The sequence below is a fragment of the Lolium rigidum genome, chromosome 1 (genome assembly GCF_022539505.1).
Source record: "Lolium rigidum isolate FL_2022 chromosome 1, APGP_CSIRO_Lrig_0.1, whole genome shotgun sequence".
Taxonomy (NCBI): Eukaryota; Viridiplantae; Streptophyta; class Magnoliopsida; order Poales; family Poaceae; genus Lolium; species Lolium rigidum.
Window position 1 is genome coordinate 86,304,419 of NC_061508.1, and position 26,916 is coordinate 86,331,334.

A 26,916-nucleotide genomic window follows, 5' to 3' on the forward strand; every position below is an offset into this window, starting at 1 on the left:
AACTGCGACGGTTTGCTCACGACATGACCCGACGAAAGAGAGCATAATGATTTTGGAAATGTCATTTCCAAAACCGAGGGGGCATGTGTTATCACCAGATTTTGGCTAAATCAGGGGATGGGCCGCGATCAAGATGGGCTTGGAAGATTACACGTGGAAGATCTCTGAAGCAGCCTTGCACGGAGAATTTGGGCTAGATTGCCCGTGTATCTTTAATTATAGTAGATTGTATCTAGATCAAAAGTTAGAGTTTGTCTCGTACACGGTGGGGATTATTCCCACGTTAGAAAGTCCGCTGGACTATAAATATGTATCTAGGGTTTATGGAATAAACAACAACCAACGTTCAACACAAACAAATCTCGGCGCATCGCCAACTCCTTCGTCTCGAGGGTTTCTCCGGTAAGCACCATGCTGCCTAGATCGCATCTTGCGATCTAGGCAGACAAGCTCGCCCACGTTGTTCATGCGTTGCTCGTGCCGAAGCCTTTTTGATGGCGAGCAACGTAGTTATCTTAGATGTGTTAGGGTTAGCATTGTTCTTCGAATTACATGCTTTCGTTATGCAACCCTTGCACATCTAGCCACCCTTACACCTATCTTAGGTGTAGGGCGGCACTCCGCTTGATCATAGTTTAGTAGATCTGATCCGTTACGGTTGCTCCTTGTTTCATCAAGGATTAGTTTAACATCCGCAATAGTTAGGCCTTACAAAGGGTTGGAGGATCCAGCGGCATGTAGGGTGACGTTTGCTAGCCCTAGAAAGGATGTTCCGGGATCAACCTCGTGTTGGTTTTTAGGCCCTGTCTAGGATCGGCTTACGGTCACCGTGCGCGAGCGCGAGGCCCAATCGTGAGTAGGATGATCCGATTATGCGGTGAAAACCCTAAATCGTTGTAGATCTCATTAGCTTTATCTTGATCAAGCGGGACCACCATATATTCGGACACCTCGTTCGAATCATGGGTGGATCGGCTCTTTGAGCCGATTCACGGAGATAACCCGAGAGCCGATCGAGGCTCGTATTTAATGTTTACGTGTATGCCATGCGGGAAACTAAGCGAGGCATCATCCACACCTTCCCGACCGGGTATAGGTCGGGTGGCACGCCCTTGCGATAGCATCGGACGTGCGACCAGGAGGCTTTGCGGGCCGTCGCTCTGAGGGACTGGGGCCAGCCGCAGCCCTAGTTGTTCCCGGCTCTACTGTGTTGCCCGTCTCTGCCCGCCAGGGGGTTTCTGACGTCAACAAGCACGCAGCATATGGCCTCTTCCTTACGTCTTTTGACTGGTTTGTTGCCGGTCAACGCCCCTGCTGCTGGCCCTGATGCTCCTGGTCCTGTTTAAAGTTCAGCATTAAACTCTACTATACAACTGTCGTGGTCTTGTGATGTACAGTAGTACTCTTTTGATGCATTTGTGATGTAGTAGTACTATACTTTTTTTTGAACTGATATAGTACTATCTAAGAAAAGTACTCCCTCCGATTCACATTCTTTTTAGCACCAAGAAATATGGATCGGAGTAAATTGGCATCTCGTGCATGAAGCTTGACAGATTGATCGGGTTGGCTAGAACGGCTAAACAATGCTGCTCATTAGGCAAATGCATGCCATGTACGATAGTATACATCTAGTAAAGAAGTCTATACTGACATAAAAAAGACTACATTGGGGATGAGAGTCAATTGGGGCATCTACAATACAGAAAATCTTGCTCGTAGTTGATTTTGGCTAAGAGGGTTTTGTGCCCATACTTGTATCTTGGTCAAATCCTAGGTTTGACAATGATTTAAACAAGTTTAAAATATGAAAATGAAAAGGTAAGCATGGATACTTCTTAGTCACTCTAAAATGAAGCTTTTGGGAGGTTTTTGATATTTCCATGTTTGAAACCAAGAACCACTTCTCTTCATGCTTGGCTTCATAAGATAAAGTTTAGGGGTTAGGGGGTAGATACATGATTTGTTTGGTTTGAATATGTCTAGACCTTGTTTATCAGCTTGAATGCTTACTATATGACATAAGAAGACTATGTACTTTGGTTTTTCATTTTTTTTTCATTTTTTAATTTTATGCCCATTTGAATCTTGGTCAAATACACTAGCTATGACCAAGATGTAAACAAGTTTAATACATGAAAATGAAAAGGTAAGCATGGATCCTTCTTAGTCACTCTAAAATGAAGCTTTTGGCGGGTTCTTGAAATTTCCAAGTTTGAAACCCAAAACCACTTCTCTTCATGCTTGACTACATAAGACAGAGTTTAGGGTTAGGGGTAGATACATGATTTTTCTTGTTTGAATATATCTAGACCTTGTTTATATCAACTTTAATGCTAACTATGTGACATAAGAAAACTATGTGCTTTGGTTTTTAATTTTTCTAATTTTTTTATTTTGATGCACATTTGAATCTTTGTCAAATCCTAGGTTTGACCAAGATTTAAACAAGTATAAAACATGAAAATGAAAAGGGAAGCCTGTATCCTTCTTAGTCACTCTAAAATGAAGTTTTTGGGATGTTCTTGAAATTTTCATGTTTGAAACCCAAAACCACTTCTCTTCATGCTTGACTTCATAAGATATAGTTTAGGGGCTAGGGGATAGATACATGATTTGCCTAGGTTTGAATATGCATGTCCAAACCTTGTTTATCAACTTGAAGGTAAGCCTGAATCCTTCTTAGTCACTCTAAAATGAGAAGCTTTTGGGAGTTTTTGAAATTTCCATGTTTGAAACCCAAAACCACTTCTCTTCATGCTTGACTTCATAAGACAAAGTTAATTTAGGGTTAGGGGTAGATACATGATTTGTCTAGTTTGTTGTTTAGACCTTGTTTATCAACTTGAATGCTTACTATATGACATAATAATACTATGTGCTTTGGTTTTCATTTTTTTGATTTTTTCTGAATTTTTATGCCCATTTGATCTTGGTCAAATCCTAGGCTTAACCAATATTTAAACAAGTTTAAAACATGAAAATGAAAAGGTAAGCCTGTATCCTTCTTAATTAGTCACTCCAAAATGAAGCTTTTGGGAAGGTTTTTGAAATTTCCATGTTTGAAATCCAAAACGACTTCTCTTCGTGCTTGACTTCATAAGACAAAGTTTAGGGCTAGGGGTAGAAACATGATTTTTCTGGTTTGAATATGTCTAGACCTTGTTTATCAACTTGAGTGCTTACTATATGACATAAGAAGGCTATATGCTTGGGTTTTTCATTTTTTTGGAAATTTTATGCCCATTTTTGAATCTTGATCAAATCCTAGGTACGGTTTGACCAAGATTTGAACAATTTTAAAACATGAAAATAAAAGGTAAGCCCGGCCTGGATCCTTTAGTCACTCTAAAATGAAGCTTTTGGGGGTTCTTGAAATTTCCAAGTTTGAAACCCAAAACCACTTCTCTTCATGCTTGACTACATAAGACATACGAGTTTAGGGTTAGGGGTAGATACATGATTTTTCTTGTTTGAATATATCTAGACCTTGTTTATATCAATTTTAATGCTAACTATATGACATAAGAAAACTATGTGCTTTGGTTTTTAATTTTTCTGATTTTTTATTTTGATGCACATTTGAATCTTTGTCAAATCCTAGGTTTGACCAAGATTTAAACAAGTATAAAACATGAAAATGAAAAGGGGAAGCCTGTATCCTTCTTAGTCACTCTAAAATGAAGTTTTTGGGATGTTCTTGAAATTTTCATGTTTGAAACCCAAAACCACTTCTCTTCATGCTTGACTTCATAAGATATAGTTTAGGGGCTAGGGGATAGATACATGATTTGCCTAGGTTTGAATATGCATGTCCAAACCTTGTTTATCAACTTGAATGCTTAGTATATGACATAAGAAGACTATATGCTTTTGTTTTTCATTTTTCTGATTTTTTTAAATTTTATGCCCATTTGAATCTTTTGGTCAAATCCTTGGTTTAATTTGACACGGATTTAAACAAGTTTAAAATATGAAAATGAAAAGGTGGTAAGCAGGCATGGATCCTTCTTATATATATTAGTCACTCTAAAATGAAGCTTTTGGGAGGTTTTTGAATTCTCCATGTTTGAAACCCAAAACCACTTCTCTTCATGTTGTTGACTTCATAAGATAGAGTTTAGGGGTTAGTTATATTGTTGAGTTTTCTCATGTTGCTACTGAAAGTTATTATGAGAGAGGAAAATATGGTTGTAGAAATTTTTATGTTACTAAAATGCCTCTCTATGTGCTGAAATTTTTGAAGCTACACTTGTTTTATCTTCATATGCTTGTTACTTTGCTCTTCATGAACTTGTTTATTTACAAGAATCCTATGCATAGGAAGCATGTTAGACTTAAATGTGTTTTGAATTTGCCTCTTGATGCTCTCTTTTGCTTCAAATACTATTTCTTGCGAGTGCATCATTAAAACTCGCTGAGCCCATCTTAATGGCTATAAAGAAAGAACTTCTTGGGAGATAACCCATGTGTTATTTTGCTACAGTACTTTGTTTTATATTTGTGTCTTGGAAGTTGTTTACTACTGTAGCAACCTCTCCTTATCTTAGTTTTGAGTTTTATTGTGCCAAGTAAAGTCTTTGATAGTAAAGTAAGTACTAGATTTGGATTACTGCGCAGTTCCAGATTTCTTTGCTGTCACGAATCTGGGTCTACCTCCCTGTAGGTAGCTCAGAAAATTAAGTCAATTTACGTGCATGATCCTCAGATATGTACGCAACTTTCATTCAATTTGGGCATTTTCATTTGAGCAAGTCTGGTGGCCTAATAAAATCCATCTTTACGGATTGTTCTGTTTTGACAGATTCTGCCTTTTATTTTGCATTGCCTCTTTTGCTATGTTGGATGAATTTCTTTGATCCATTAATGTCCAGTAGCTTTATGCAATGTCCAGAAGTGTTAAGAATGATTGTGTCACCTCTGAACATGTGAATTTTTATTGTGCACTAACCCTCTAATGAGTTGTTTCGAGTTTGGTGTGGAGGAAGTTTTCAAGGATCAAGAGAGGAGTATGATGCAATATGATCAAGGAGAGTGAAAGCTCTAAGCTTGGGGATGCCCCGGTGGTTCACCCCTGCATATTCTAAGAAGACTCAAGCATCTAAGCTTGGGAATGCCCAAGGCATCCCCTTCTTCATCGACAACATTATCGAGTTCCTCCCCGAAACTATATTTTTATTCCGTCACATCTTATGCACTTTGCTTGGAGCGTCGGTTTGTTTTTGTTTTTTGTTTTGTTTGAATAAAATGGATCCTAGCATTCACTTTGTGGGAGAGAGACACGCTCCGCTGTAGCATATGGACAAGTATGTCCTAAGGCTCTACTCATAGTATACATGGCGAAGTTTCTTCTTCGTTAAATTGTTATATGGTTGGAATTGGAAAATACTACATGTAGTAACTCTAAAATGTCTTGGATAATTTGATACTTGGCAATTGTTGTGCTCATGTTTAAGCTCTTGCATCATATACTTTGCACCCATTAATGAAGAAACACTTAGATCTTGCTAATTTGGTTTGCATATTTGGTTTCTCTAGAGTCTAGATAACATCTAGTATTGAGTTTTGAACAACAAGGAAGACGGTGTAGAGTCTTATAATGTTTACAATATGTCTTTTATGTGAGTTTTGCTGCACCGATTCATCCTTGTGTTTGTTTCAAATAACCTTGCTAGCCTAAACCTTGTATCGAGAGGGAATACTTCTCATGCATCCAAAATCCTTGAGCCAACCACTATGCCATTTGTGTCCACCATACCTACCTACTACATGGTACTTATCCGCCATTCCAAAGTAAATTTCTTGAGTGCTACCTTTAAAATTCCATCATTCACCTTTGCAATATATAGCTCATGGGACAAATAGCTTAAAAACTATTGTGGTATTGAATATGTACTTATGCACTTTATCTCTTATTAAGTTGCTTGTTGTGCGATAACCATGCTTCGGGGACGCCATCAACTATTCTTTGTTGAATATCATGTGAGTTGCTATGCATGTCCGTCTTGTCCGAAGTAAGAGAGATCTACCACCTTAATGGTTGGAGCATGCATATTGTTAGAGAAGAACATTGGGCCGCTAACTAAAGCCATGATTCATGGTGGAAGTTTCAGTTTTGGACATACATCCTCAATCTCATATGAGAATAATAATTGTTGCCACATGCTTATGCATTAAAGAGGAGTCCATTATCTGTTGTCCATGTTGTCCCGTATGGATGTCTAAGTTGAGAATAATCAAAAGCGAGAAATCCAAAATGCGAGCTTTCTCCTTAGACCTTTGTACAGGCGGCATGGAGGTACCCCATTGTGACACTTGGTTAAAACATGTGTATTGCGATGATCCGGTAGTCCAAGCTAATTAGGACAAGGTGCGGGCACTATTAGTATACTATGCATGAGGCTTGCAACTTGTAAGATATAATTTTCATAACTCATATGCTTTATTACTACCGTTGACAAAATTATTTCATGTTTTCAAAATATAGCAATCGATGCTTTCCTCTTTGAAGGACCATTCTTTTTACTTTTATGTTGAGTCAGTTCACCTATCTCTCTCCACCTCAAGAAGCAAACACTTGTGTGAACTGTGCATTGATTCCTACATACTTGCATATTGCACTTGTTATATTACTCTATGTTGACAATTATCCATGAGATATACATGTTACAAGTTGAAAGCAACCGCTGAAACTTAATCTTCCTTTGTGTTGCTTCAATACCTTTACTTTGATTTATTGCTTTATGAGTTAACTCTTATGCAAGACTTATTGATGCTTGTCTCTTTAAGTACTATTCATGAAAAGTCTTTGCTTTATGATTCACTTGTTTACTCATGTCATTACCATTGTTTTGATCGCTGCATTCATTACATATGTTTACAAATAGTATGATCAAGGTTATGATGGCATGTCACTTCGGAAATTATCTTTGTTATCGTTTTACCTGCTCGGGACGAGCAGAACTAAGCTTGGGGATGCTGATACGTCTCCGACGTATCGATAATTTCTTATGTTCCATGCCATATTATTGATGATACCTACATGTTTTATGCACACTTTATGTCATATTCATGCATGGAACACCTTACTGTTGCGTTTGGAATCCATCCAGTTGTCGGAAGGGCAAGATGAATTTTGTTGGAACTTACAATCCAATGAAAAATTCTCTGTAAGTTCATTGTACAATGCCATTACCCAACCGAAAATACCAGTTGATAAGAACAAGAAGATTTGGAAGATGAAGATACCGCTCAATATTAAGATTTTTTGTTGGTATTTGCGTCGAGGAGTAATCATAACCAAAGATAATCTTGTGAAACGCAATTGGCATGGGAATACGCAGTGTGTTTTTTGTCAACAAAATGAGACGATTAAACACTTGTTCTTCCAATGCCGTTTTGATAGATCTATATGGTCATGCATCCAAGTAGCTTCTTATCTGTATCCCCCGACTAGTGTGGCCAACATCTTTGGAAATTGGCTTCATGGGATTAATCGAAGATTTAGAACGTTTATTAGGGTGGGGGCGCTTGCCATTATATAGTCGCGATGGCTGTGTAGAAATGACAAAGTTTTTAATGACAAGAATTGCCCTCTCTTGCAGGTTATCTACAGATGTACTGCTACTCTCCGTTTGTGGTTTGCGCTACAGAAGGTGAGAACCGCGACCTGTTTACGAAGGTCTGTACACGGTTGAAGGACACGATGAGGGCTACTTTTTCCCTACATGGGTGGCAGCATAATCTACGGATTGAGCCTCCGTCTTCACCTTAGACGTTTTACATTTACTCTTTATGTTATGTAATTCGCCTTTTTTAGTTTTCTAGACTTATGAGACTTTTTGAACGGTTGTGTTTATCTTAGCTATGCAGAGGTCGGGTGTAATTGCTTCTTATGAGTAATAAAGCGTCCATTATCGTAAAAAAACATAAATCCGTATAGACTATTGTGTTTTTTGGAGAGATAATACGAGTTGCCTTTTGTATTTATGATTAACAACAAAAAAAACATTATATATGGAAAAGAAAATGCTTAGTGGGCCGTCGTCCCTCCCGCTCAAGGCGATCCCTACTACTCCTAGATGGTGATTGCGTGAATGAATCGTGGTAAGAAAGCTTTCGGCGCTGCCAAAGCTGCAAGTAACGGCTCCGATCTGGCAGTGCTCGCCAAAGGGACAAGGAGTGAGCTGTGCGCCTAGCTAGCACTTGTCTCACTCCAAAGCTTGAGTGGCCGCCACTCGCAAAGGAGAAGTAGAGCCTCACTCGCTCTCCACTGGCAAGACACGTCTGTCTATGCATGGTTGCGTCCACTGGCTGGCGCTGGTACTGGCAGGCTCGTTAGCCTCTAGCGATTAGACAGGCGAGCCAAGCCTGACTGCTACTGCTCTGGTCCTCTCGCCCGACTCACATGGATGGATGTGTATATCATGAATAGCACTGTGGATGTGGTGCAGCGTTCATCTAGGCAGCCTCTCCCTTCCTTCTCTCCTTCCTACATGCATGTAGGTCGCCAGCCATGTCTTGCTCCTCCTTGCTCGGTCGTCGCCTCGCACCTCTACACGCATTCACAGGTACAACCAACAGTTCTTCCATCTGGTAATCTTGATTTCCTGAATTGTGGTGTTCGTCGCAGAACCATCTGCATCTCGCCGTGTCGAAGGAAAGGATGGATGGTGCAATGCAGCTAGGTTCTTCTAGCGGAAGATCGCTCCAATGGCTGGAGCTGCTTGCCTGGCTCCCTGAATGCCATCTGAGAGGCACACCGCTGTGGTCGGCATGCATCCTGGATGGCGTTGAGGGAGTCATGCAGGCCGGGGAAGTTTACTTGCCATTCACCTCCCGCCTAGGCTTTCATGCTGCACTGCCTCTTCTTCTTCAGGTGTGCGTTCTACACAAGCACGTCTCGTGACCACGGATATTTTCTGGCACAACCCAATTTGTTGTCTTCAGAAAACATAGATACAAGATCTGGCAGGTTTTCGACGTTTGCATTGCGGGAAAAATGAAGAAATTCGTCCCACCTTGTACCTCTACTACTTGTACCAGATTTGGTTGGATGCACACGCCTTATCCTATCTGTATTGAACGGATATAGGTGGCGTGCATCACTCAAAGTGCAATAGCATGTGCACCACAACAAATGGTATCAAATCAAATCAGATAATGAACAAACTAAAATGGTAGACAGCAGCTAACTGAGACCACTAGTGGTTTGACACCCAAATTAGTTTATCCATGACCAGCCACTGGTAACACTACTAGGTCTGAAACAGATCAGTACAAGTACCCAGTATTTACACTTCCTCGGTAGGAAAACGTTCCTTTTTCCATAACCTAAACTGATTGTATATAGCTTCTCCATCAAGAGCTTCAGTAAAGCTTAATTCTCGTCGAGATCTTCCTCTGGCAAAGGGGGCAAACCTTCAGGTCCTTCCCGCAGTCGGCACACGTCTGCATTAAAAAGAATCATAGGTTTTCAGTTATAGGGGGTCAAACCTGATGACGTAGTATCAAAACCCAAAAAAATAAATGTTTAGGATGCAATTTCAAGACGCGGTTAGTGTACCTGGTGCCCACACCCGAAAGCAAGGTTCTTTGCTTCAGTCCAGCAGATCGGACAAGCCTGCGCAAACATGAGTTCAGCATTGGATAGGAGTGTCAAACATATTCACACACTAGGCGTACAGAAGCTTAGATTAGAGTGTCGGTCTTTGTTGTTCAGAAAACACTGAAACAATACCTGTTGATCACCTATATCACTGTCCTGTGGAGGTGCTGATGCCTTCTTCTGAGGTGACCCATAGCCAAGCCCATAGCTAGTGCTTGTCGACTGAGCCTGCTTGACTGCTGAACATCCAGACTGTTGTTGATAAACTCTCACAGGCGGAGGCATCACTGATCGATGTGGGAATCCTCTTCGTTTGCTGCCAAAGAAAATATCAACAGGTCAGGATCACCGCTGCAAAAGACCAGCGGTCAAGATTTTCAGCAATTATGCGACTTGGTTTAGATAGAAATATACCCTAGAAGCTGGAGGTTCATTGTCGCCTTGAACTGAGCTGGGATCTCCATAAGTGCTGAAAGAGCAAATTCTGCTTCCTTTTTGCTGGCAGGAATCGGTCTTGACATGATCTCGGTGAAGTTCACAAACTACATCGAACCAAATATTAGAACTTCTCAAGATCAACCCAAGTATATATAGAGGGTAACCAACAAAAGGTTTAAGACAGGAAGTTACCTGGAAATTATCAAATGCACGAGAAGGTATGTTGTCATCAAATTGCCTCATCATGTCCCATGGCCCATCACCGACTCCAACAAGCACAATTGACAAAGGGTAGTCACTGCAAAAAGGTAATATTTGTGTTGAAATGTAAGAGCTCAATATGACAGCAATATGCAAGTCACAATACAACTTAGCAGTTATCTTAAAATAGTAGCTATGTATATATACCTTGCTTTCACAATGGCATCTATAGTTTCCCTTTCCTGTGGGCTCAACTGGCCATTACCCGTGTCAACACTTCGTGTAACCTGGGCAAATTTGCAGAGAAAGCAGAACAAGAACAATGAAATTACAAATTTGAACTCATTAAACCAGGTATTATATTACAAACAATCAGTACAGTACTAACAGAATTAGAGTACTGGTACAAGAACAAACCTGTCCATCTGCTATTATAAGCAGGACATGGTATTGGCCACCACTACTATCCACAATTCCAATTGCAGTCTCAATCATAGGTGCAAAGGAAGTGGGACCTGTTGATAATAAAGGAAACATGTCAGCCAAATGAATATTCCGGGAGTACATTTTATTTAAGGACTACAAAAAACGATGCACTAACCAGCCAAACGAAGCTGCGGAACGATTTCTCTGTACCGGCCAAGTGCTTGCTCGAAGCCATCACAGGATTGGTTGTCTGGATAGAAGCTGAATACGTTCTGATCATGAGTAGTAGCTGTCGTGTGAAAAAAAAGGTTGTTATATATGTATCATTTTGTATACTACTAAGAAAGACTTTGAGGCATGCTATGAACTGACCATCGCCGAATCCAAAGCATGGTATCAGATTGTCCTCATCAAACCGCGCGAGGGTTCTCCCTATAATGGATATGGCCTGCTCATATGGGTTTGGAGTGTCCCCAATTGCGTGCAAGCTCCGGTTGTTGAAGGAAACTTTGCCTAGTTAAAAAAAATCACAATTTCACCAGTTATTTCCAAAGAGAGAAGAAAAGGAAACAAAGATTGGAATTTCTGGACGCGTAGTTTTGGACTTTTGGTCAAGTTTGAACAAACCTGTCCATTCGTTGCTCTTGGTGAAATCAATCCCAACGATCAGGTTTGAGGACTCCAGTCCAGCATGTGAAAGAGCATCAGTTACCTAGATAAAGAAGGGGAACAAGATGCCATATCATGCTTCAGACAAGCTAAATCGAATTATCACGGTGACAGAAAGATGTGCTGAAGGGAACATAAGAAGTCTGATATGCAAGAACGCAAGATGCATAACATAGATCAGTCCTACACAAAGGGCATTCTACAGACAAAACAAACAGGTGCTCATACGTAATGCAGTTAGACTCCATAGTCCATGGTGTTGTAGCTACTTATTGATATCCAGAGCATTTGCTTCAGCAACCAGTTCAGAATTGGAAAACCTCACACATTTGAAATTTTTTATTTTGACAAAACAACAGCTAAAGAGACATAAATAATCTCTACTCAATATGGAGAGGAATATGAATCACTTAATAATTCTATAAGCCAACAAATAAGCACATCAAATAGTTGAACTTCCAATGAACACTGTCACGGAACCGAGTCCCAGACTTCCTGTGAACCGAAAGAACCCACGAGGACCACGTGTACCGTCACGCTAGGCAAGCAATGCAGGATTTCACAAACAGAGAAACCGATGGGTTGGTCTGACTAACCTGCTCCAGGGTATGGTAATCGTCGCCGAACTTGGCGAAGCGGTTGTGCCCTGCCGGCGCGGCGCTCCTGCCGCGATCCTGGTTGTGCTGCTGCTGCTGCCGCCCCGACGAGCTCTCCTTGGAGCCGAACCCGCCCATGGCCGCCTAATCGATCGACTCCCCTTCCTTGCTCTCTGAACTCTGAACAAACACAACCGGCCAAGAATCGCAGGAACCAAAACGGAATCAGCAATCCCCGGAGAAGAGCAAACCGATCTTGGAAGAAGAAGCGGAAGGGGTAGGGTTTAAGAGAGCAACCGAACCCACCCACCTGGAAAAAAGAGATAAACGAAAACCCACGCCAACTCCAAGAACGGTCCCGAAAATCGCGGGAACAAACTGCCGGGATAAGATAGAGCAGGAACAGGCGAGAGAAGCCGTGGGGATTGGATTATGTAGGCCTCGGGTCGTTGAGATCAAACGACCCACATTGCGGAGACTCTTGGCGGCGAAGGATCCTACTCGGTGGCGTGGCGTGGGCGATGCGGGAACCCAAATCCAGCAGCGGCGGAGTCGGAAACGAGCAGAGCAGACGGAATTGGACTCGTCGGAGGAGATAAGCACGACGAGGGTTGGAGTTGGACTCTGTTACTACTACTTTGGGGATCTGTGGGCTTGATTTGGGCCGCGGGTAGGCCCCACACCCAAAGTTCGCGGACGGGCCGGGATGGGAATGGGCATAAATGGGGCTCGTATTTTTAGCTGGTTTCCGATCAAGCTAGCTAGCTTCGTAGTGCAGGTGGGAAGCTTCGCGGAAACAAAGAAGCTGCCATCTTGAGGAAAACCTTATCAGCACATCACGTGAAAACATGTGCATTAGACTGAAAGTTTCTATTCCTATTTGCTTCAACTCTTCAGCACAAACGAAGGAGAGGGGGAAAAAATGCACATTCACCTTTCCACCGTTTTTCTTAGCGAAACAGCAGCTCACAAATGCGTATAAATACTCATATAAATGCACGCGATGTATTTTGCACACGATCGTACTTCTGTCTCACTGCCTTGCTGTTGTATTTTGCACACGATGCGTTCCGGTGAACTGTGCTACTAGACGTGATGGGTTACCGGGTTGTTTTTTGAACTCCGCGGCAGAAACTGGGGCATGGCCATGGGAAAACGAACCAAAAGTCATGCTCTAGGCATTGTTTGATAGGCATCGCACGTGGTTTAAAATACAGTTTGGCCACTAATTTGATCAGCAAAATATAAATTATATGTCTATAAAATCAATATTATTAGATTCATATTTTAAAAGGGTTTTCAATGATATAATTTTTATGACATATATTTTATATTTTATTGATTAAAATAATGGTCAGAGCAATTTTTATTTAACTACGTGTGCGCCTATTATACCGATCCAGAAAGTATTTCAGGTCACATCACTTGGTCATTTCTAGTGCTGATGATTGGTTGCTTGCGTATATGCAAAAATGTATACGACAATACAAGGTTGTATGTTTGGTTGTGTGCGTAAGTGCATAAGTTCTTGTTTTACACTTTGTTCTGTTAGAACACATGAATATGGAAGAAATCCACATTATGATAAAATCTGGAGTTTTCTAAAATTTGTTCCTGCAGGACACATTTTACTGATCACCCAGAAAAGACCCGAAGATGGCCTCAAACAGAAAAAATGCTAGAAATACAAGTTATGGATAATTTCCATACCTTTCGTTTTATGTAATGAACGCCTCAAACGGAGTTCGCATGCGACATGTGGGCCCATTCTATTGAAGGGTATAGAGGCAATTTCGGGAACCCAAACGTCTGTGATGTGATTGAAGGGTACAAAGGCAGTTTCTTGAAACCAAAAATTTGTGACGTAATTGAAGGGTACACAGGCACTTTCGGAAACCCGAAAATTTGTGACGTGATTGACTCAAATTCTTTCCATACTTGAGGGATTTGGCAAAGCCACGACTTCATGGGCTCATAAATGACATAGGGTAATTCGGGGAAGATTCTAGAGGTGCCCAAGAGCTACTAGATCAAAGGGGCATCCATTGTATGGTCAAGATTACACCTCCACCTGTATATATTGAGGGGAAACCCTATTTTTTGAGGACCCATCCATTGTGACGAAAATCTCAGCCAATGAGGGGGAGAACCTCCTCCACACCAACACCAAGTACTCCAAGTAAGAAGAAGTGGCAAGGCACCACTACCCTAAGGCTGTCGTCCCTCCATGTCTCGTGGCCGCTGCCACGGGGATCTTCATTGCCATCTTCACCTTGGGGTTGCACCTCTTCATCAACATCTATAGCACATATTCATCATCTCCCTACTATAATCTCTTGGCAAGCATGATATGTGATGCAATCTATTGTTTTTCCATGATGTATTGTGTCTCCATTTCTTTGTTTGAGTACTGACTTGTTTATGGCAATTGTGATATAGTTTGGTGTTGTTTCATATAAGTATATGTTATCTTCGTGATCTTGTTATACTAACATATGAGTGCACACATATGTCGTGGGTGCACAAGGTTGTCACCGTTGCATGTTGATAGGATGAGGGATATCCGGAGTTTGACAGAAACCGAATCCCAAATCTTAGAGGTACATGTTGTATTAATTCATGGTTAGTGAACGGGGATATTATTATGAGGACCTTAGATCTGAATGCGGTGGTTGGACTGCATGTCTTAATAATTCACTTGTTTGCTCTTAATTTTCATTGGGATCTACCAGTATGGGTGTATTTGCTCATGTATATGGCTGCACCTATTCATGGACCCTCCTTAGAAGAAACATTAAAAATACTATACTGAGCTTCACTAATTGTGACAACCATACAAATGAAATAGTAATTTTTCTGAACACTTACTCCCTTGAGTTACTTCACCTTACTCCATTTCACTTCACAGCCTTTACTTTACTTGCACTAATTTTAGTTTTCCTACATTTATTTGCAGTACCAAAAACAACCACACCTATAGTGCCTAGCTTTGCATTAGAAGGCCATATAAGTGGATTATAGGGCTTCGGAGAATAGATGGTTTACCTTTAGCTCCTTGTGTCTTCGACACTCAAATACTTATCGAAGTGTACTACGGTGATCCCAGCACTTGGGGTTATCACCTGTCCATAACGAATTACTCATATTCTTGAGTCTAAGTATTCGTGTTGAGTCCATAACTTCATTTTGATATGATTTTGAAAATGAACAGAGGTCATGTTGAGATTTAGAGCACTCATAGGATGAATTAAGCCTTAATTCATCACATAGAGAGAAATCTCAATCACTTCGCCCTTATGAAATTAAAAAAAAACTCAGTATTTCCCCACATTTTGGGATGTATGAGATCCAGATGCAGAATTACTAACTCCTCCCTTTCGTCTCCTAAATCTTTGGGACATTACAACATTGGGGGTTGTCAAAGATCACATACTTGTGGCCAGTTAGTGTGTCAAAGGAATTTCTTGAGTTCCACGGTATCGTCATTGTTTGCTTATCTTGCAGAAGCTTGATTGAAGACAGAAGCGCGAAAAAATGAAACGGAAACAACAAAGGAGAAACTTGGTAACTAGGCCGGAAATTGAGATACGGGACGAAAGTTCCGCATTGGCTGGAAGTTCTAGAGCTGATGGGTCGGAAGTTCTGAACCACGGGAATCGAGATCCTCCATGGTCGTTGGCAGTGGAAAAAACTGGGCCTAGAAACCTCAAATTTGCGCAGATTCAACAAAGTTAGGAAAAAATGGCACAAAGGATGATATTGGATCATGTCCAAACACTAGAATCCCTAATTGGGAGATGATCACATGTACTTGATGGAATCACAAGTATGGAGAGCCTAGCCCTAGGTAGAACCCTTTCAAGGAAAGACCTAGAAGCAAATAGGATCCATTCATGCCAGAGATCAAGCGCAAGACGAGGTCATGTACAACTCCAAAGTTGGGGTACAGTGAGAGGCTAGGGAAATCCACAAAATGATGACGAGCAACATTCTCAAGGTTATCACGATTCTTATCTAGAGTATACATATGCAAGTGGGAGCCACGAAATAGGGGTACTTTAGAAATTAAACTAGGAAAATTGCCCGTGCGTTGCTACGGCTTCATCGTCCAAAGTATATCGTTTAGAAATATTGACTGCAAGGGGTCTTCGACACGTCAGTCTCCATGAATTGTGTTCCGGCTATATGTAAATAATATCTATATAAATGAATATGTGCAAGCAAAAGTTTCAAAACTACGGAAGTATCTAGCACGAACATTTAGCTATGCAACATTTTCAACATGGAGGCATCATCACAATTCACAAATACCACACTCTTATGTATTGCATAATTCTAAATGGATGAGTAAGAAATGAATCTGATCCTTGGAACCACGTGAAAGCATGTCCATCAATTTCATCCACTAACATCCTAATTTACACCTAGGTACCAGCTGCCGACAACAACATAAAACCTGTGACAAGAATTCTTTGGCCGTCACCTGAAAACCAGCACATGCATGATTTAAACCCCAAGTAGTCAGAACAGAACAGATAAGGGCGCCTCCCCAGTTTCGCAAAAAAAAAAAAAAAAGATAAGGGCGCCTCCTGCCCCTGGCTTGCGTACAGAATTGACGAGCCTCGCGTGGGTGGACTGTCAAAATCGTGCCTCCCTCGCCGACCCAGGCCAGACTGGCCCACCATGGCTTGGCCCAGGTACAGCGAAACCCTATTCGCTAATCCTCCCCTGGGTCGACTCTATCCCCATAAGCGCCGCCTCCGCGCGAGCGCGCCCCCAAATCCCCTTCGCCCCTTTTGACGCCCCGCTTCACGCTCTACGGCAGAGTAGTCCGATTCATTAGGGGTTCGAGCTTGGCGGCCTAGATTGTCGCCATTGATTACAACATTGGAGCTTCTTTTTTCCATTCCCTCTCTGAGATTTCTATCGGCGCCATTGATTACAACATTGGAGCTTCCTTTTTTCCATTCCCTCTCTGAGATTTTAATCGGGCCGTCTGCGTCTGCGAATTTCGTTTCCGTTTTTTCATTCCTTCTCTGAGATTTTAATCTGGCCGTCGGCGTTTGCGAATTTCGTTCCATCCCGGCGGCATCCGCTGTCAGTCTCGCTCTTAGCTCACACCCAAATATATATGCAAATTTTCGTGGTATATGAATTGGTGAAAATTCCTATGAGAAACCGAGGTGGGACTAACAACAGGAACATAAGAAGACCCGAGACATATGATTTACGAAAAGAACCAAGACGCTCGTGAATCGGCTCTATTGATTATGGCAAGTGTATTGGGTTGTTCGGCCGACCCACATCGCCCAGCTCGCGCGAGAGTTCCGTGTCGACGAAAATATACCGAAAACAAAAAGAAACAACGAACCGGTACAATGCCACATCTTGTTATATGTGATTTGGTGGGAGGGCAAAATGGTCCAATAAAAAGTTGGACGAAAATTTTGGCAGAAACCTTAGCTCCTTTATTATTAGGTATATAGAAGAGGTACAAAATGGTACATGGGCAAAAGCCTCGGTAATATTCTGTGCACATGGAGGGCCGGAAGTTCCTCTACGCTATGGGTTCGACAATATATTGCAGAATGAGCTCGAGAGCTGCTCGAAGGACTACTTTGATTGATTTTATCCAAACTTATGTTGATTTGCGTAAAAAAAAATTTGACATTGTAAATTATGTTGTGTTTATATATACGCCCCTAGTGGCATGTTTAGCCAGCCTCCGCACTGGGTTGTTGGTATTTGCACACGGTACGGTAGGTAGGTTCCCGTGAACCGTAATACAGTACTAGCGCCCATCTTCCGATCATACATACTATCACGTACGCCAAGAGCAAGTTTCTCAGCCCTATCCGGCGGCGGCGATCGATGCCATGCCCCCATCACGTCGACAAGCCGCGTATGCATGTCCGCGTCATGGCGTCGGCCGGAGACATCACCCGCGCGGTAGCTGCACAGTACTGGTCGATGTGTTTTAGTCAGATCGCGCGCGTAGATATAAGTAAGTAAAAAATCTGTTTCAGCAGAGAATTGGACGTTCGAGGGTTGATATTATGGCCACATTTATTTTCCCGACCGATCGCCATCACGGTACCGTCACCAGCACAGCAGGCAGCAGCAATGGCTCGATCGACGGCTGTTTTGACGACACGACACAAGCTTCCAAGCCGTAACCCACAGGTAATTAACCAAGGGAGCCCAGACTCCACACACATGGCGAGCGCCGCGGCTGTTCCCGACCGACCACGTACTACGAGTGCAGCACGGTCGGATTCGGACAGGTGCGGTGCCCGGTGATCTAATCCTGGTCTCTGGTCGACTACCCTGTTCGATCTTGTTGGCTCCTGAGATTGACCGGGGCGGGGCCATCGTGTCGTGGTAGCAAAAAAGAGGTTCAAGGTAGGTCTGCTGGCACAATTATGTACTGATGTGCACCGTCACGTCCTTCTCGATCGGGCGCGGAGCTCCAGCGCTGTAAGCTGCAGGCTTAGCCACCTGTGAGGTTAACATGCTGTCTGCAGTTTTCGACAACTTGATCCACCGTTCAAATCATCCTAGAACCGGAAAAGGAAGTGAACGGTTTGGTATTCCGGGCACTGTCGACGGTCGAAAATGCGATAACCTTGACCCAACGAAATAAAGATATTGACCCAACGACTTACTTACACTAAAACAAGTGTTTTGGTAACACGTACGTGCGACTGCGTGGCATGAAACTTCGTCGATCCGGTTGATGGAACAAAGCCGCCGCCGGCACCAGAGCACTGAGCACAACATACGTGCGGAACTTTCTGTACATGACACATGACAGTGCCCTCGCGACAAACATGTAAGTACAAGGCCAAAATTAACAAGAAACCGAGGTTAATTGGCGAACCGGTCACTGCCATGGCAAATTGGTTGCAACTTCTGACCCGTATCTTTGGATCCAACCAGCAGCATGCACATATTTTAGGCTCCGAACAAATGACAGCTGCAGTAGTTCAGCCGCTAGGGGTCTTGTCACAGTTCTTACCATTGGACCAGCCATTGTTGGCCAAGGCAACGCCTTGATAACGCTTAAACACATTTAGGGACTAGGCAAGACATAGGTAGAAGACGAAGGGCGATCAAGACATTATCTTCCTTCGTGAACAAGTTATATGGGTATTATTTTAAATGTAGTTATTAAAAATTTACACATTTATGTGCTCTAAATTAATGTGTATTCACATATAAGAAGGAAAGTGCATCGTTGAACCGGCCGGCATGTGCTCCTGGTGGAAGTTAGGCTGCCATTGGTCCAGGTGTTTGGTGGGGCCCACACAGCAGCTGATCTACTTTTCTGATACAACGCGATACAGATACAATACACAGGTGGGCCAAATGCATTTAAGATAGCAGTGGGGCGGCGCGTCTCCCCCAAATCACGCCCTCTCTCTCCTCAGTCCTCCACTCATCCTAAATCACGTCTCCAGTACATGGCGGCCATCGGGGCGAATGGCGGCGCGGCACTAGCGCAAGGAGAGGCTGATGGCGGAGGCGTGGCGGCCGTCGGGCGGGCGGTCGGTGGAGGCGGACACCGTCGCGGGCGTACCTGCCTGTGGTGGTGCGGGCTGGCCAGGCCCGCGTGGTGTTGGTTAGCGGCGGAGGGCGCCTCGACGAGCGGCGCTGTCGATGCGCCTAATCCGGTGAGGGGCTGGCGTCGGGGGACAGGGCAGCGTCAAGGACAGGGCAACGACGGGGATGGGGCAGCGTCGAGCTAGCGTCGGGGACGGGGGCTGCGTCGAGGACATGGCGGCGTCAAGGACGGGGCGGCGTCGGTGTCGTTGCCTAATCGACGGTGCCTCGGAGGATGGATCCTCACGAGGGGGAGAAGAAGTAGGGGCCATAGGGCGGAGTGCTCACGGGACGGTGGTACGCGATTTACCCAGCTTCGGAACACCTGCACGAAGACAGGGCCTACTCGTCGCTTGTCTGGAATTATCTGGGCGCTTTCGCGTTGTTACAATGAGTTGTGGTTGTGCCTCTAGGGCTCCCAGGATCCGGCTTATAAAGGCGCACAGATCTAGGGTTTACATGGAGAGTCCTAGCCGGAATACAAGTCACCTAACTACGGTACAAAGTCTTGCCGTGTACGTCAAGGATCCACCTTCCTCCAAGTACGTGCTGGATCCGGGTACTTCATGGGCCGTCACGGATCCGGCCTCCTTCATAGGTCGGTAGAGATCCGGCTTCCTGTTCCTGGGCTGGACTTCATCCTTCAGGATCTACAGCAACTGGGTTGCCCGATGGGCCACATGCCTCATCACCAACTGTGGGCCACCCGGGCTTGCCGGATCTAGGCCATGCCGTTGATATACCCATAAAGTATACCCACAACAGTAGCCCCCGAAGTTCTCCAAGATTCATCATTCCTCCGACTTCATTCAGCTCGGAAACGAAGAGAATCTTGAAGAGCTTCAAAACCTTTACTTGATTCCGGGTTCATTCACTCGGAAATCCTTCGTCTTCTGATTAGGTATCGCAACGGAGACTCCGCTTTTCCCGCGCACAACTTCCTTTTTTCCCGCGCTAAATTTTCGCAGATGCAAATCTTTAGCCGGAAATCTCGGGAGTGCATGGTTAAGTTACCTCCACGTCGTTTTACCGCACTTGACCTAAGACACATGTCATCCATCCAACGGTGCGACCGTTCCGTTTCCACCGTTGGATCCGAATCCCGAATCTCCGCGCGTGGCCTATATATAACCCTCGCTCACGGTAATTTCTCATTCTTTCACCTTCTCACCCACGTCGTCTTCTTCCTCGCGCCGCGCCGCCCGACAGATCTCATCTCCGGCGAACTTTGCCACGGTGAGCTTCACGCGCCGCCGGCTCAAGCCTCTCCTCGCGCCAAGATTCCCTCGGTTGAACGGGAAATCCTTCCCGCCGCCGATTTGTGGTCACGCGAAGCGATTCCCTGCAAGTCCGGCGTCCTCGACTCCACCGGAGCTCCGTCGAGCCACCGCGCCATTAACGGTACGTGCGCCGGCCTCGTAGAAGATAAACTTAGTGTAGATCCGGATACTCAACTTAGCTCGCATGGGTGCAGCCGGAAGCATGCCTCACGGTTCTCCTCACTGCACTGGTAGTTCTCCGAGTAGCCCGGATCCCAGTGCCGTGAGACCAATTTGCCCGGATCCCACTGCATTCCTACCACCATGTGTTTCCGACGTTAGGCTTGCTCAACCGTTCTCCGCCTCTTCCAGTACTTTACTAGGCCGGATCCCAACAGCCCAAGAGCTCGAAGAGGAGCTACAAGGCCAAGCTAGAATGGCCAAGGTACAAGAGGTGGAAAACAAGAAAGCTTCCAAGGCCCGGAGCCGTGAAGGGGTGCGAGGTCAATGGTGGCCCTGCGAGACAACTGACGCGGAGCTCCGGGAGCTTCAAAACGAAGGCATGATCTCCGAGCATTGGAGTTTCACGCGCGACTCCGACGTTCCCAAACCCGACGCGGATGAACGCGTTATGACAAAGGCGTGGGTCGAGCGCGGATTATCACTCCCTTGCTCGGAGTTCTTCCTCTCCGTCCTCGACACGTACGGGCTCCAGCCCCACAACATCTGCCCCAACTCCTACCTCCTGCTCTCGAACTTCGCAACTCTTTGCGAGGGGCATCTCGGAATCCGACCCGACGTCAAACTATGGCAATTCTTTTTCCGAGTGAAGAAAGAGACGAAGGACAAAGCCATGCTAAACTGCGGAAGTATGACGTTCATGCTCCGCTCTGGTCGGATGTATCCTCCTCACGACTCCCACGAATCCGTCCGGTACTGGAACGCCGGATGGTTTTATGTGAAGAACGCGCCAGTTCCGAGCGTCCACGATGGACTCCCGCCCTTCAGCAACACGCTCCGGAAGAATTGGCGAGCTGGAGCTTCATCCCCACGCTTGCCCAAACGCCCATACTGGAGAAGGCTGCGCGGAGGATTTCCTGGTTAGTTCACGATGGACTAACCGGGGCCCAGCTCACCCTCAGCTGGTTTACCCGGAGGATCCAACCCTTGCGCTACAACGCACGCCTGATGTGCGCTTACACTGGGGCGGACGATCTCCTCCGGGTCACTCGCCACGATCTTCCGGCCGACTCCCTCAAGAGAAGGTTCAAGACGTTGGTGAAAATTGCTAGGGGCCAACGGAGTCCCGGAACCGATTAAGGATATCAAGCACACACGACAAATGTCCTCCGGTAAGCACTTATTCCTTCGCATTCCTTTATCCTTTCACAATTTTCTAAGTGTTTAACTTGTTCTGCTCACCCTTTTCGCAGCTTGACTCTTTGGCGGAAGAAAACCTGCGCGCCATACTCCGAGTTCCCGTTAGCGGTGACTCGGTGGAAGAGGATCCGGAGGACCCTGAGGAGGAAGAGGAACGAGTGCCCCGAAAGGCTGCTCCTCGACCTACAAAGCGTTCCCGCGCCAAAGTCTCCGGCTCCGACGCCGGAGGCAGCGGCGAGGCTTCCGCCAAGAAACCCAGGGTGATCAAACCACCTCCGCTTGACTCCAGGAAGGCGGAGCGCCAGCGCCTGAAGATGCTTTCGACAGCAGGGAAGCCCTCACGTCCCAATATACCGGGTGCAGCGTAAGTTTCCGAGTAACGTGCGTTGTTTATCTTGGTAAGCTGTGTTATGTATATTTTTCTTTTACTTGCTCACAGGAATCCGAACCCTACCACCGCGCGGACCAATGTTCGGGAGCATATCACTAAGTATATGCGAAGAAATCTCCCGCCGTTGGTCCTTTGACGCCGGCTCCGCCGAGCGCTCCACAAGCCCCCCGCAGCCTTCTCCTCCTCCCGCGGACCAGTCTCCGGCTCCTGCCGCACCCACTCCACCGGAAGTAATTCCGGTTAGCAGCGGACGGAGCGGGCGGAGATGGTTCCGGCGGCAAGGGTCCCATCAACGACGAAGCCGAAGGACGAAGCCGGGGGAGGCGGAAGTTAATTCCTCCGGCAAAAGCTGAAGCCACCACAGGTGATATGGTCGTTTTTCCCAAAAACTTTGGAGATCCGGCTGATCTTACTTCCACCCCGAAAGCCTATGCCACGAAGTTTTTTAACAAACTAACGGAGGCAGAGAAGTGGGAGCTGGAGCAAGATTTGCTCAATGCTATGCTAAACAATGCATGGGGCAAACCGGACGTTGAAACGTCGGATATCCAGGACGTCAAGAAAAACATTGGCCAATTCTTCGACAAGCTTGTTTGCAAGCAAAAGGTAACTCCCCAGTAGCCCCCAAGTATTTAGGCGGAAACTTTATTAGTTAGCGTCTGAATACTTTTAGAGAACTCAACCTGAAAGGAAATTTTAAATGTCGTGGTAGCCCCCATGCATGATGGCGGAAAGAATTTCCAGCGACAATGCTTTAGAAAGACTTAAACCATGATGGCGGAACTCACTCCGTTTCTGACTGTGTTTGCAGGAACAAAAAGCCCTGCATTACGAGTTGCACAAAAACATTGCGCGCGCAGCGTCGTGTGACCATCGGCCCGAGCGGAGAAAATCCAGCGCTTTCGAGCGGAGAATGCGGATCCGAAGAAACAACTTTCGAAGCTCAAGGTTGGTTTCCGATTATCCGACGATTGTGGGTTATGTTCCGCATTTTCCGACCTTGATGCTTTATATAACTATGAGCAGGTGCCTCCTCTTCTCTCGCCGCAGCTTCCTCCGAGTTGGAAACTCTACGTGCTTCACGGAAGAATCTTGAAGCAAAACTCGCGAGAGCGTAACAGGAAATTTCTGAGAAGAACTCGGAGCTTGCTCGGAAAACTGGTGAGTTTGAGCTGAAAAGACAAACTGACAGCGACACCATCCAGAAGCAGCAAAAAGAAATTGGAGGTCTTCGCAAGTATATGAAGACAGCAGAGAGCTGCTGGGACCTGCTCAACTCCGACGTCATGGGTACGTCCTCGGAACTCATATGATAGCATATGTGTAGCTTGTTGTATTTAACAAAATTTGCATCTTCCAGATCCACTCGGATATGATGAGGAACGTCGGAGCCAGTTCCCGCGCGATGACCTGCTTCAGCTGGCCGGAGAAGACTGCAAGGATCTCATCTCCGCCTCCAGGAAAATCTGTCATAACCTCAACATCAAGAAGAGCCGAACCTGCGATGTGCGCAAGCTCATCAAGAGGATGGATTTGCTTCCGGAGCTGGTTGTGGACCTGCAATCTTCTTCGGCACGGGGTGCAGCTGCCATGTCCTTGGCTATGTGCTTAGCGCATAATCCGAGTTTGAACCTGGACCGGGTGACTTCTGGCGTTCCTCCGGATGTCGATGTCAATGCGCTGCTTGACGCGGTTAGCGGCTATGATACACGCATTGCTCGGAGGATCCGCCATGATGAATTCTATGAGAAGGTGGTTCTTCCTGCTGACGAGCCTCTCGAAGCTGAGCTTTTGAAGGATCGCGAAGCGGAAACCAAGGCCCGCCCAATCCGGAAGCCAGTATACGTGGACAAGCTCAAAGAACCAAGGTGGCGCTGCTTCTCCGACTGCGGCTGAAGCGGAAGAAGATGAAGATGTCTCTTCGCCTGCCAAAGATGCAGAGAAGGAAGCTCCGACTGACGTAGGAGGAGCTGATGCCAACGTGGAAACTTCTCCGGCTAAGGAGAAGTAAAAACTTAGTCCTGCGGAAAAATAATGCATCATTTTGGCCCCAGCGAGGGTTTGTAATATAACTTTAAATTCTTAAGTGGCTAGGGACGAAACATTTATGCATGGGCGGAAACAACTTATCCTGCTATCCTTTAATAGTATTTGCATGTTTCGTTTTGTTGGAAAGTAAGTGCTGATTTTGATGTTTTCCGGCTTACTCGCTTGACCTTCTGCGAGCCGGAAGACCTTTAGCCGGAAACGCTCGCCAGCGGCGACGAAGCCCAATGGCAGTCCGTCAATAACCGCGGAAACAAGCCTCCAGCCAAGGTGCCGGAAATCGCTACTAGGAATCCACGAATTCGCAACAGAAAACATTTCGACCAGAAAACTTAAGCTTACGTCCTAAACTACGATTTTGAAAATCACAACTTTCATACACGCCTAGGCGGAAATATCCAGCTCTGCGGTTTTAGTCGGAAAACATACACGATCTAAAAATGAACAAGTAAAGGAGGTAAATGACTCATAGAGTGAACCAAAAGCTTTATTTCATTGATCATATATAATATTGTTACAAAGTATGTAATTCTACGCTAAGTGTGGAAAGGACGTAGCTGTGCAATGTTCCAAGGACGCTCTGTTTCATCGTAGATGTCACCCGGATCCTCCCGTTTTCGTTTCCGGTGCCAATTGGCAGGTCTGTCTTTTAGCTCTCGGAAATCGACAAGGTAGTACGATCCATTGTGAAGCACTTTGCTAACGACGAAGGGTCCTTCCCATGGAGATTGCAACTTGTGATCCTTCACCTGGCGAAGGCGGAGAACCAGGTCTCCGGCCATGAATGAGCGATTCCGGACTCGACGGCTATGATAACGCCGAGCTTCGTCGGTAAATGGTGGAGCGTTGGTCCGCTAAGTTCCGAGCTTCTTCGATCGAGGTCCACGAGATAGCCGTCCGGCCTCGTCGCCGGTTTCTTCATCATAGGCGGAAACTCGCGGTGAATCGTGGATGATGTCGGAGGCGAGCACGGCTTCAGATCCGTATACCAGGAAGAACGGAGTGAATCCTGTTGACCTGTTGGGGGTAGTTCGTAAACTCCACAGGACGGAGTCTAACTCCTCTGCCCAAGCTCCGACTGCGCGTCGCAGCGGTTCTTCAAGGCGTGGCTTAATTCCCGATAATATTAGGCCGTTAGCCCTTTCAACTTGACCATTGGATTGTGGGTGGGCCACAGATGCAAGGTCCAGTCGAATCCCTACTGTCTCACAATAATCCTTCAATTCTCCTTGTGCGAAGTTTGTGCCATTATCTGTGATTATGCTGTGTGGGATGCCGAATCTCATCACGAGGCTGCAGACAAATTTTAGTGCCGTAGCACCGTCGGATTTTCTCACTGGCTTTGCCTCGATCCATTTGCTGAACTTGTCAACAGCGACCAAGAGGTATTCAAAACCGCCAGGAGATGATCTTTTTAACTTACCAACCATATCGAGCCCCCGGACCGCAAACGGCCAGGTGATAGGAATGGTCTTCAGCTCTTGGGCTGGAGCGTTTGGTTGAGTAGCGTAGTACTGACAACCTCGGCAGGTCTTGACTATCTTGTCGGCATCTTCTTTTGCCGTGAGCCGCAAAATCCTAGCCGAAAAGCTTTTGCAACGAGTGACCTGGGAGCGGCATGATGCCCGCAATCCCCTGCATGGATCTCTCTGAGGATTTCAATCCCATCTTGATTAGAGACGCATTTGAGGAATACCCCTGTTGCGCTTCGTTTGTAGAGCTGTCCATCAACAATTGTGTAGGATCTTGTTCGTCTGACGATCTGACGTGCGAGGACCTCGTCCTCAGGCAGCTTTTGATCGATGAGGTAGTCCAGGAAAGGCTACGTCCAAGCCGGAATGATAGCCATCACCTCTTTAGCCGGAGACACTGCCACCTCTGGGTTTTCCGGGTTAGCGCCCTTCACCGAGGGTATCCGGAGATGCTCCAGGAAAATTCCAGGCGGAATTGGCTTCCTGCCGGATCCGAGCTTGGATAGCATATCTGCCGCTGCGTTGTCGTCTCTCCGGACGTACTTGACTTCGTATCCTAGAAAGCACTTGGCGATCTCGTCAACTTCGTCTCTGTAAGCCGCCATATCGGAATTTCTGGCGTTCCAGGTTCCGGCTACTTGCTGTGCCACCAGGTCGGAATCTCCGCAGCAGATGATGTGCTTGATCCCTATTTCCTTAGCGATGCGCAGTCCGTGTAGCAGAGCCTCGTACTCCGCCATGTTGTTTGTAGCTTCGAAGTGGATCTGCAGAACGTACTGCAGTTCTTCTCCGGTAGGGGACTTCAGGGTGACTCCGGCTCCTGAGCCTT

At 45.5% G+C, this 26,916-nt stretch overlaps 1 protein-coding gene across 1 annotated transcript; it reads right to left on the bottom strand.

The window, feature by feature from the left end:
• Nucleotides 1–9,156: 9,156 nt before the first annotated feature.
• LOC124677050 (E3 ubiquitin-protein ligase RGLG5-like) lies at nucleotides 9,157–12,485 on the bottom strand. The gene is made up of 12 exons (XM_047213049.1): nucleotides 12,248–12,485; nucleotides 11,938–12,117; nucleotides 11,300–11,384; nucleotides 11,045–11,185; nucleotides 10,848–10,961; nucleotides 10,664–10,761; nucleotides 10,454–10,533; nucleotides 10,238–10,343; nucleotides 10,022–10,149; nucleotides 9,740–9,923; nucleotides 9,566–9,622; nucleotides 9,157–9,450 (listed from the first exon to the last, which is right to left on the bottom strand). The coding sequence occupies exons 2-12, from the start codon at nucleotides 12,073–12,075 to the stop codon at nucleotides 9,370–9,372; spliced, it is 1,212 nt and encodes a 403-aa protein (XP_047069005.1). The 5' UTR covers nucleotides 12,076–12,117; nucleotides 12,248–12,485; the 3' UTR covers nucleotides 9,157–9,369.
• Between the last annotated feature and the right edge of the window lie 14,431 nt (nucleotides 12,486–26,916).

Excerpts from the sequence above, each read along its gene's own strand:
- LOC124677050 (XM_047213049.1), bottom strand. The coding sequence starts at position 12,075 with ATGGGCGGGTTCGGCTCCAAGGAGAGCTCGTCGGGGCGGCAGCAGCAG. Across the intron at positions 10,534-10,663 it reads TTATAATAGCAGATGGACAG|GTTACACGAAGTGTTGACAC; the intron begins GTTTGTTCTTGT and ends AAATTTGCCCAG. Across the intron at positions 10,150-10,237 it reads GTGCATTTGATAATTTCCAG|TTTGTGAACTTCACCGAGAT; the intron begins GTAACTTCCTGT and ends GGTTCGATGTAG.